The sequence below is a fragment of the Hippocampus bargibanti genome, linkage group LG12 (assembly GCF_051943395.1).
Source record: "Hippocampus bargibanti isolate YZ-2025 linkage group LG12, ASM5194339v1, whole genome shotgun sequence".
NCBI lineage: Eukaryota > Metazoa > Chordata > Actinopteri > Syngnathiformes > Syngnathidae > Hippocampus > Hippocampus bargibanti.
In genome coordinates, this window is record NC_142745.1 from 9,571,739 (window position 1) to 9,583,242 (window position 11,504).

The following is an 11,504-nucleotide window of genomic DNA, read 5'->3' on the forward strand; positions in this document are numbered from 1 at the left end:
TGTCCACAGATGTTTCTTTACTTGCTTGTTGCTATTCTAAATTTCGCCATCCCTGTTTCGGTTTGAACCTTTGCTAGGCATTTATGTTTTTGTTTTGCACACCGTATAAATGCGTTTCCTGTGTGCATTTTCAAAACACCTCCACCATTTTTGGAGCTGAAAACAGGAGCTCTCTCATTCCTGTTTACTCCCTCTTTTAGACCCACAGGGGGTGCAGCAACACTTGGCTTAGTTCCCTGGACCATCTAGTAGTTAGTTAAAGGCCATCTCTCATCTGACCACATGCGCACTGCTGGGTGTCAAGGCGCCAGTTTGGACATTTCCACTTCATTTCCCTTTCGGCACCTTCTCCATGCTGCCTTCACCTTTGGAGAATGCAAGTCATACAGCATGCACACTATGAAAAAAGCAGACGACCTAGTTAAGTTGAAGACTATGCATATTTTCTACTTTGCTATAAAAGACGTGTTCTACCAAATGGGCATTTTCTCCTTTGTTTTTTTTTTTTTTTTTTTTTTTTTTTTTTTTGTAGTGAAAGCTCTACCCTTTCTTTATCAGGGAAATGGACTGTTGTGATGTCACATTTGTGGGTGGTCTGTCAAATTGGGGGTGACCAAAAACTCGAAAGGCTGCCTTGGGTCTTGGGAGCTGTTGCTACGGAAAAGAATCCACGCAGCAGGGAGCAGGCAGAGTGGTTGCTCAGACTTTACTTTGGTACAAATGTAACGGAGTTGTGCGCTTAGATTATTAAATTATGAAGGAAGTGACGCAACGGCGCACAGTGTGGCACTATGTCCCGCCCATAGTTTCCAGAACAATCTCGAGGAGATTCAGGTTAATCACAAGACGAAACCCATGCGACTTCACCCATCCCTTCTGCCATACTGTGTTGCAGTGTTGCAGAAATAAAAGAAATAAAAAGACACATCCACGCGTCTCGTATTCATAAATACGGCAGCATCGTGGAGATGAAGACAGTCACTGTTGTGACACCCGTCACATTGGTGCCGTGACCCGGATCACAAGTGACTCTCCACTTCGGACCGGGACCGCGATGCTGCACAATGAAGACGCTGTGCAGTCCCATCACTCGGTGGACGGTGTGTCGACCCCCGTTTTGGAAATACATGTAGTGTGTTAATTGTCTGACCTGCTGTTTTGCAATTAGTGTTTTTTTTTCATGTACGTGTTTTCGTGTGTTAAGTCTAAGAATGAGCTCCTTACATTTAACCAGTAGCACACCTTTGAATGAGTGTGTTGCTAGAGGTAGAGGCTTCCCAACTGTGTAACAGTTGTATAGTGCAATCCAGAGTGGTGTAGGTTGTACAGAGGGGAATGGGCAGGTTCAAGCTGAGGCCACTTATGTTAGTGGGGACAGAGTTCCTTCCCAGACCCAGTGCAGTGCATCTACGACGAGCGCACAGACAACTGATACACCAGCAACAGATACCTTTCTCCAGTCTGTCACAGTTATGTAGTGCTATGCAGGGTGATGTAGTTTGTACAGAGGGGAATGGGCAGGTGCGAGCTGAGGCCACTTATGTTAGTGGGGACAGAGTTCCTTCCCAGACCCAGTACAGTGCATCTCCGACGAGCACACAGACCCTGACACACCGGCGACAGATCCCTTACTCCAGTCACCTGACGTAGTTGGTCAGATGAGTGACATAATTAGACAGCATTTTTGTACATCCTTGCCCGATAACCTTGTCTATTTTGCCTGTTGGTCTTTCTGTTGTCTTCCGTGTGTATGTTGCCTCACTTCTGCATAATTTAAGGGGGGTGTATGTAACGGAGTTGTGCGCTTAGATTATTAAATTATGAAGGAAGTGACGCAACGGCGCACAGTGTGGCACTATGTCCCGCCCATAGTTTCCAGAACAATCTCGAGGAGATTCAGGTTAATCACAAGACGAAACCCATGCGACTTCACCCATCCCTTCTGCCATACTGTGTTGCAGTGTTGCAGAAATAAAAGAAATAAAAAGACACATCCACGCGTCTCGTATTCATAAATACGGCAGCATCGTGGAGATGAAGACAGTCACTGTTGTGACACCCGTCACACAAATAGCACCTCAGTTGTGCAAGTCAGGAAGTTGCTGCAGACAAATAGAAAGCTGTTGAGCATTCATTCATTCTCGTTGATACCCATATTTTCGTACACTCTGCCTTCATTTGTAAGACAATTCAGCACACAAGTAGAATGATAAGGAGGGACAAGTGGAATGACTGTCTTACTAATGTTTTTTTACCCACTTCAACCAGCATCATTTTATAAATTGACTTGGAGTATGATAGTTGCATGCACTCATCATCCTACAGCACAATTTTGCCTTACTTGTAACACATACTGTAGCTCTAACTGTAGTATTCCAAAGTTACAGTTCTTCTACTAGTTTGTTTAACACATTGAATTGTCTCACTACTTGAACATGGTTACTTCCCACCACTGATATTTTTATGTGTTTTCCACTACCCTTTCCCTCTCTTTACTTCTTTTTATCTATCTCTCTTTCTCTGCCTGGCTATCTGGCTAGCCATCTGGCTACCTAGCTAGCTATCTATTTGCTATCTAGCTGGCTGGCTATCTGACGGGTTGACTCTACCTACCTCGCTATTTATTAGCTAAATAGCTGTCTGGCTTACTATTAGATATCTATCAGCTAGTTTTCTATCTTTTTAAAGGCACGTATAAATTAAACGTATTACATTACGTATTAGTATTACATTAAAAAGCCATTCAAGCTTTTTATTCGTATCTGTCTTGGGATGTGCTAACCTGGTCTTCGTCTTAACGAGTAACTTTTTTTGCCCTACAAGCATGGACGAATATAGCTGCCTTCATGCACTTCTAATTTGAATTCCACCACAGAAAAATGTTAATTATTTGAGATTTTTGTTTTGTTATTAATGTATCCTTTTTAACCAAGATCCATACATGTCTTAACATATAGGACTTTATTGAAGCATAATATTTGAACAAGAAAATAATTTGAAGGGAAAAAAGGTGCATAGAGATGAATATTTTCTCTTATTTCTGATACATTTGTACTTAATTTGTTCTCCAAGTCTGCCTCAAGTGTCTTGGCTGTGTTTTACTCATGTATTTATTTTTATTTCATTCTTCAGCGAATGTAAAAAGTGTGACGTGCATTACACGAAAATCCCTTGTGTTCCAGAATCATTTGTTTGCATTTGTATTAAGAATTGCCTCCTTCGTCCAGGCAGTACCAACACACTCTAGTCACACAAAGTTGACATTGATAATGTACCAGAAGGAAGCATGGGACCACCGCGGGACCTTATCGTCTCATAATGGCTGAAAGGTACTGCACTCAACAGTGATGCATGTCCTCAAGTGTGAGCCAATTGGATTTTGTGATTATTACTTTTTTTTAACAATTGAAACTACTGTCTCACTATTAATGGTGAAAATGTTCCAAATGTCAGGTGCGTGTAGTTCAGATTATGTATTTATTTATTTATTTGTAATTTTAGTGGCAACTTGACAATTGAAACTACTTCGTAGCTACTAATGGTGGAAAGGTTCCAAATGTCAGGTGTGTATAGTTCAAAAGGTAGATATTTGTGATGCAAGTCAAAAGAAAAAATATATAGATATATATTTTGTCTGTAAATTAACTGTTTAAAAGCGACATACATTCAAAGATGTTCACATTTGTCAATTTTATTTCTACAAATTAAAAAAAATCATTTCAAAACAGGTAAGTCTTAAAAATTATACATTGACGAAAAATTCGTTGGAAACGGAGGCTGAGATAATCTTTACATCATCAACAGGTCGATCTTGCCCTTTAGTTTCCACCAGGCCAATCCGGTTCAGCACTCCCATCCCCTGGTGCACTCTTCCAAAAATGCTGTGTTTTCCATCCAGCCATTGAGTGGGTCTGAGGGTGAGGAAAAACTGACTTCCATTCGAATCTGGTCCTGCGTTGGCCATAGCTATTATCCCAGCACCTTAAAAAAATATATAAAGCTCTGTACCTTTTGATATTTTGCAACAGCGGTGGAATTCATACAGTAATTTATTCATACTTAGTTTCTTACTGAAGTGCTACTTACCAGTAAATTTAAGATCTTTGTGGATTTCATCTTCAAACTGTTTACCAAATATGGAGGCACCACCACGACCTGAAAAATATGTCACAACAAATATAAAGAAAGTTATCATAAGCTATATTTAAATCGTTAGGACGTTTCGTAACCTGAGGATTTGTCAATTGTGAGATGCTACATTGCAAGACATGAACTAACCCGTGCCAGTAGGGTCTCCACCTTGCACCATAAAGTTCTGTATTATCCTATGGAACTTTGTGTTATTGTAGTATCCTCTTCTAGCCAGCTCAGCAAAGTTTTTGCAGGTCTTGGGTGCATGACTCCAGTACAGTTCCAACATAATTGTCCCCATCCTGCAGTGCAATGTAATTTTAGCATGTATGAGTTACATTAATGTTTATGCAAGTCTTCAAAAACCTAAACGCTTACAAATAAACACGTGAAACGTAAAGGGTATATAGACAATGTAAATACAGTAAATAGAAAGCAGTAGTACAGAACATAACACAGCATGTTGCAAACTAGCGCGTGGTCGTAAATGTCTCATAAAAACATACGTCGTCTCCAGTGAAACAGTGGGAGGTTGCCATGTGTCCGGAGGTATACCCGACATTATATTATGCAAGCTATTAAAAAAATAATATTTTTTTCACCACACTCGATTGAACAAGGGCCGCACACTCATTCAAAGGCGTCCCTTTTCATTTCCGCTTCCGATAGTACGTCATTTCCGCCATCCGTCGCCTTCAAGCGTAAATTTCTGTTCCTTGTTGCAATGTTTTTCAACCTTTTTTTGAGCCAGGTTACGTTTTTTACATTGATTTTTTTTTGTTGCGGCATACCACGAACCAAAAATGTGTGCTTGTCTTGAGTTCCTTACTATAATTCAAAGCTCCCCCTTTACTAAAGGGGGAGCTTTAAAGTCCAAGACAGTTTGCAACTATACAGTACTCCCTATGTTGCTGAGGTGTCCTGTAGCTGCTGTACTGATGCACTTGAACTGTCAGTTGACTAATCAGATGAGGACATGTAATCCAATAAAGAAAGGTGCAGCAGCTAAACTTGAAGCCCGGTCAAGGTATTTTTTTTCGTGGAAGCCTCGAATATAGGAAGGAGTATAAATAAAAGAGGTGAGTCTATCGTTTTTTTCTCAAGGAATTGAATTTTATGTAATATTGTGCTTATTATTTCTGACATATTGCTCAGTGTGTATGAAGCTACACTTAATATCTAAATATTACTCATTTCTCTTTCTCGTCTATCTCATAGTTCTCCATTATGTCCATTGTCAAAATTCATGCCAGGGAAATTTTCGACTCCCGTGGGAACCCCACAGTGGAGGTTGACCTTTGCACCGCTAAAGGTAAGGTGATTGAAATGTGTGATTTTTACTTAGGGTTATCTCGTCATGGTTCTTTTTCTGTTGCATTCCGAGGCTTATTTAGGGCAGCTGTACCAAGCGGTGCATCCACTGGAATTTATGAAGCGTTGGAGCTGCGGGATAATGACAAGTCACGCTATCTAGGCAAAGGTTTGTGCTCTTTCCTCCTATCGTGGAAATATGTTTACTGATGGCAAAGGGATTTCTGAAACAAGTATCACAGGGATAAATCTTGCCTATGAGCATATTTATTGTCATCAATGAAGAGGTAGGAATACCGACAAAGACTCAAGGACTTACGATTTCAATGTCCTGCCCATATTAAAAAAAGGTGAACTATCTATACAAATTGTGATTTATAAAATTGACTTTTTAATGCATTTAAATCTTTACCAAATACAATAGACAGAACATTCCAAGCGTGATTCCGACTTGATCTTGGTTTCACTCACTCTTTGTGACCGCTTTATTTCCTGTATATGATAGCTGTCCATGTTTAGCGCTCTGTCACAGCTCCAGCTCTTGTTAAAACACTATATAAATATTTTTCGTTGACATGTATTGTATTGTATTTTCACACCACACAAAACTTCAATTTCACTGTTGAATGTCAGGCTGATTATTTAGCTGTATTCTTTGCATAAATTGGAAATTCATTTTCTTACCACAGGTGTCTCACAGGCAGTCGAGCACATTAATTCCTCTATCGCACCTGCACTTGTTGACCAAGTAAGAAATTTATCGTTCATGCATTGAATTTGCTTGCATAACTTTTCATTGTCGCCATACTGCCGTGGTATTGACACCTTCCACCTTCACTTCATTTCAGGATGTATCTGTGGTCGAGCAAGACAAAATCGACCAGCTGATGATTGACATGGACGGCACAGAGAACAAATGTAGGAGGAAATTGTTATTGTCTCATTTTATAACAATATATATATTTTAAATGACCTTTTATTTTTCATTCAGTATGGCCTTAAACACCCAAGTAGTTAGACTGAGGTCACACGAGGACTGCGTAGTCAGCTACACAGCTTGTTTCTTTTCAATGAAAAATTGCCCACTTAAATGTGATAGATGGATACAGACACAATTCCAATTGACATTTATGTAATGTTTCCTCATTTATTGTCAGAGTTTGTATTTTTTTCTTCACTGTTTCCACTTTATGTCCCACAGCGAAATTCGGTGCCAACGCTATTCTAGGTGTGTCACTAGCGGTTTGCAAGGCGGGAGCAGCAGAGAAAGGAGTCCCTCTATATCGTCACATTGCTGATCTTGCAGGAAACCCCAAGGTCATCTTGCCTGTGCCGGTGAGACTCGGTGCTGTATATTTTGCTCATCACAATATGTCCCCTAAAATCAGTCGGTGCAAGAATGGACACTGTGTCCCACTGAATCAACGCATTTTACCGTATCTCAGATATAGGCTGTCCCAGGTTGAAACATCTCATATCATTTGATAGTCTGATGGAGAATAATAATTTATCATGTTTAAAAGTGCCGTGCTTTGCTGACCAACTAAACAATGGGCCTACAGTCAAAAGCGCAGATGGCCACAGTAAATCTGAGTGAAACAGACACGGCAAGGTGAACTGTCGTCTCGATCTAGATTCTAGAAGGTCCGGCCTTGCACAGAATTTAGGGCTTTAGATACTCCTTTTCCACCAAAGTTATTTACGGTTTAAACATCCTGCACAAGCGCCAGATTACAAACTTATCAGTTCTTGGAAAAGACAACCAATTAAAATGTCTTATGTTTTACTGCTTGCAGCTGTTGGTGCTCAGAACGCCCAGAGGCGTGGCATTATAATCAAGAAAACTGTGTTTTACTAATATATCACTGTAATTTGCATATACTCTCAATAAATAGCTTGGCAGAGGGGCGCAGAATTCAGACGTATGTCATCTGATGACTGTGTCTCCTGCCGGCAGTGGGGACAATCTTTCTGGTTCTGAGTCTCTGTCCACGGTGTCTGACTGTCATATCTCTGACATAGTCTCATAATATTCTCTCTCAAAAGAAGTCAAATTTAAAATGAAAGATGTCAGAACTGAAGTTCATTGGAAACATACCTTTTTTGGAGTGAATGAATGGCATTGTGGTATGTGTTAATTGTATCCTTTGCAAACTAGCAGAAGGAAAAGCTTTGAGGTTGTTCTGTCTATCACTATATGTTACTGACTTAGAGAGATGGAAAAATACAGACTCATTCTCTAGGCATAGCTGATGATCTCTCATATCGCCTTTATTTGTGACCGCCTTTGTCATAGGCCTTCAATGTGATCAATGGCGGCTCCCATGCCGGTAATAAGCTTGCCATGCAGGAGTTCATGATCCTTCCGGTGGGCGCCAACACCTTCAGAGACGCCATGCGCATTGGAGCCGAGGTTTACCACAATCTCAAAAATGTCATCAAGAAGAAGTACGGCCAAGATGCCACCAATGTTGGCGATGAAGGTGGTTTTGCTCCAAATATCCTAGAGAACCAGGAAGGTAACTGCACTTGACTCAACGTCAACCTGCAGCCTCTAGCATCATATCATGGCCTTTTTCTTTATATTTGAATGTATCGTTTGACACCGCAGCATTGGAGTTGATCAAGGAGGCCATTAGCAAAGCAGGGTACACAGACGAAGTTGTGATTGGCATGGACGTGGCAGCCTCTGAATTTTACCGTGAGGGAAAATACGACCTGGACTTCAAGTCTCCCGACGAGCCGTCTCGCTACATCACTCCTGATAAACTGGCTGACCTCTACAAGAGCTTTGTGAAGGATTATCCAGGTCACCTCTCTTAACACGATGTTTGTTTACACACTATTCAAGAACACACAGGAAGTAGTAGGTGCTTATTTGTCCAAAAAGGATTGATTGCTGTGTTAGAAAGCGGTTATGTTGTTGCGAATAACCAAGGCGGCTCACTCGACAGAAAAGTGATTCATGCGTGAGGTGATTATAAAACCAAATTACTCAATATCACGATTAATTTGTAACCATTCAAAAAAAACAAAACTACAAAAAAAAAACTATGTTGTATTGTTTTAAAAACAAATGTAGGTGCGCTCCGGAATATACTTTATTAAAAAAAATATATACTAGTAAAATAATTATAGTCAATAGTAATACAGTAAACATTTATGGCATATATATATATATATATATATATACACACAATATATATACAGTAAAGTCTCGTTATATCGATATTCTCGGGAGTCGGAAAAAATATCGATATAACCGGACTATTGATATATCCGATCCTGCGGCATGTAAATTTTCTCCTTGTGTTCATAGACATAGTATCGTAATAAGCAGTACTATCGATATAACCGATATCGATATAACGAGACTTTACTGTATATATTTACATATAAATTTTCGATCAATATATTCTTAAAAAGCAGTCTTCATATAGATTTATATTCAAATGTGACTCTTGATCATTAACCTTGACCCACCTCCTGCTTAAAATCAGTTCAGACTCGTCTGAACTGCGATTACCATTCGTGCAACATTGATGGACATTTCTGAATTTACAGTGGTGTCCATCGAGGACCCGTTTGACCAAGACGACTGGGCCGCCTGGAGCGACTTTACTGCCGGCACCGACATCCAGGTTGTCGGGGACGATCTCACTGTGACGAACCCGACACGCATCTGCAAGGCAGTGGAGGAAATGGCCTGCAACTGTCTGTTGCTTAAAGTCAACCAAATTGGCACTGTAACAGAATCTCTGCAAGCGTGAGTTGACATCATTTTGACTTTAACTTATTGGTAATGCAACGTTGGAACCAAATACAATCCAATCTGGAGGAAATTAATGAGATATTCCTGGTCTATCAGGTGCAAGATGGCACAGGATAGTGGATGGGGAGTGATGGTGAGCCATCGCTCTGGGGAGACCGAGGACACCTTCATCGCAGATCTGGTGGTCGGCCTGTGCACTGGACAGGTAGAGACATCAGGCGCAGTGATAATCCAAAATACCATTTTAAGGGACAAACCCAGTAGCCAGACACAAAACCTTTTTTATACTTTCAGATCAAGACTGGGGCACCTTGTCGCTCTGAGCGTTTGGCCAAATATAATCAGATTCTCAGGTAAATCTCAAGTAAACATCTAGAACATTTTACTCAACTATTATTTAGAACAGTTGTTGTTGAATGTTTAACACTCTACACCAGGGCCAAAAATAATTTGCTCACAAAGTACTGCCACACTAATGTGAAAATACAGAAATGTAGTAAGCCTTGGCATTTGTCAAAAAAACAGATTGAGGTTTTCGCCCTAAATGCAAAGTTCAAATATTTACATTGCACTTAAAGGACAACCAACGTCCCTGGACAAGTTGTGTCCATAATTTGTAAAATGGCTTCAAATGACTTCTACTGAGCGTATTTTAATAAGATTCCACCGCATATAGCTATATTTTAAGGTTTTAGACTCATGCTGAATATTCAGGAAGTCTTGTTTTTGAGTTGGTGACGAGTCCGTACATGACGTCACGAAAGGACCACCCACTGACCGTGAAAAGGACGCATTGTCGCATTGTCCTTCCATCACGTCAATGTATTTTGCTGTAGTTGTTTGGTTTGGGAACCTCGTGTTGCACCCAAAAGCCGCCAGAGGGCGTCCAAGCGCCATTTAAGAATTTATCAGCCTGTGGAAACGGAGGTGGCCACAGGAGGTCGCCATTTTGTGCCTCTTTTTTGGGGTGAGAGATTTCCCACCAATGTTGCCTCAAAATGGCCCAAATAAATTCTCTAATCGATTGCAAACATGTATGCTTTCCTCTTCAGAACTATTTGAATCATATTCATAACTGGATGAGTAACAAGAAAGCATATTCTCTGAATCTGAAGCCATTGTTTTGATTCACAAGCAATGCAAGACGTCTTGGCGTGACGTCACGAAATGGTCGCGGGACTTTCTGAAAATGCCCAATTCGCAGCTCAATTGTTTGCAGATTTTGGACACATTAAGTCATTGTTATTGGTGTTTTGCATTTGAATAAAAATATCATACTGCATGTTTTGGGTATTTTAGATGCTATAAAACGTTTTTCTGGTGTCAGTTAAAAAACAAAAAAAGTGACGTCGGTTGTCCTTTATAGGACAACTGACGTAAATTTTTTGTTTCGTGTCATTTTGAGGCATCAGGGGTGGGAAATGTCACACCCAAAAAAGGCAGGACATTGCGACCGAGCTCCTGTGACCGTTTCCACAAGCTGATAAATTCCTTATAGGGAGCTCGGTCGCCCTCTTCTGGCTCTTTTTGGTGCAACATGACGTTTTCAGACCAAACAAGTACAGCAAAATGCATTGATGTGATGGAAGGACTGCTACAATGTGTCCTTTTTTCGGTCATGGGCGTTCCTTCAGTGACGTCACTCGTCACCAACTCAAAAACAAGACTTCCGGAATATTCAGCGCGAGTCTTAAAACGTAAAATATAGCTATATGCGGTGGAATCTTTGTAAAATACGTTCAGTAGAAGTCATTTGAAGCCATTTTACAAATTATGGACACAACTTGTCCAGAAACGTCGGTTGTCCTTTAAATCTCAGAAAATAAATGAAATGAGCAACCTAACTAAAAACGCATTGCAAGGAAAATGTACTGCAGCTTTTTAAACAAACTAAGATGACATGCAAATATATTGTACCGTACATTAAAAAAAATTAAATGTTATGTAATATACATTAAAAGCAAAAAAACGGTATGTGAAAATCTGTATGTGAAAATAACATTGTTTTTATTTATAGAATTGAAGAGGAGCTGGGAGACGAAGCCATTTTCGCGGGGAAAAACTTCAGACAGCCATTGGTAGAGTAAATGTATGTCCAAATACAGGAAATGCAAAAATCATGCTAACCAAAGATGAAGCACTGAATATTTAAATTAAATGTTTTTTTAAACATCTGTAGTAAATTAAGATTCCTTCACAGCTACAATAAACTAGTGACAAGAATGCCTGCTTTTAAATAGTAAATAAAAGACTATGAAACAATATCATGTGTGAGCGTGTGTATGTATTT

At 40.0% G+C, this 11,504-nt stretch overlaps 2 protein-coding genes across 2 annotated transcripts; one reads left to right on the forward strand and one right to left on the reverse strand.

Annotated features, from left to right (window-relative positions):
* Nucleotides 1-3,675: 3,675 nt before the first annotated feature.
* ppil1 (peptidylprolyl isomerase (cyclophilin)-like 1) lies at nucleotides 3,676-4,795 on the reverse strand. Its single transcript, XM_089009497.1, has 4 exons — nucleotides 4,638-4,795; nucleotides 4,279-4,433; nucleotides 4,087-4,155; nucleotides 3,676-3,981 (listed from the first exon to the last, which is right to left on the reverse strand). Exons 1-4 carry the CDS (start codon nucleotides 4,691-4,693, stop codon nucleotides 3,743-3,745), a joined length of 519 nt encoding a protein of 172 aa, XP_088865623.1. The 5' UTR covers nucleotides 4,694-4,795; the 3' UTR covers nucleotides 3,676-3,742.
* Nucleotides 4,796-4,910: 115 nt separating this feature from the next.
* Nucleotides 4,911-11,478, forward strand: eno1b (enolase 1b, (alpha)). Its single transcript, XM_089009496.1, has 12 exons — nucleotides 4,911-5,210; nucleotides 5,350-5,443; nucleotides 5,516-5,611; nucleotides 6,132-6,190; nucleotides 6,291-6,360; nucleotides 6,644-6,777; nucleotides 7,739-7,961; nucleotides 8,054-8,251; nucleotides 9,007-9,208; nucleotides 9,311-9,419; nucleotides 9,509-9,567; nucleotides 11,232-11,478. Exons 2-12 carry the CDS (start codon nucleotides 5,359-5,361, stop codon nucleotides 11,299-11,301), a joined length of 1,305 nt encoding a protein of 434 aa, XP_088865622.1. The 5' UTR covers nucleotides 4,911-5,210; nucleotides 5,350-5,358; the 3' UTR covers nucleotides 11,302-11,478.
* The last annotated feature ends 26 nt before the right edge of the window (nucleotides 11,479-11,504 follow it).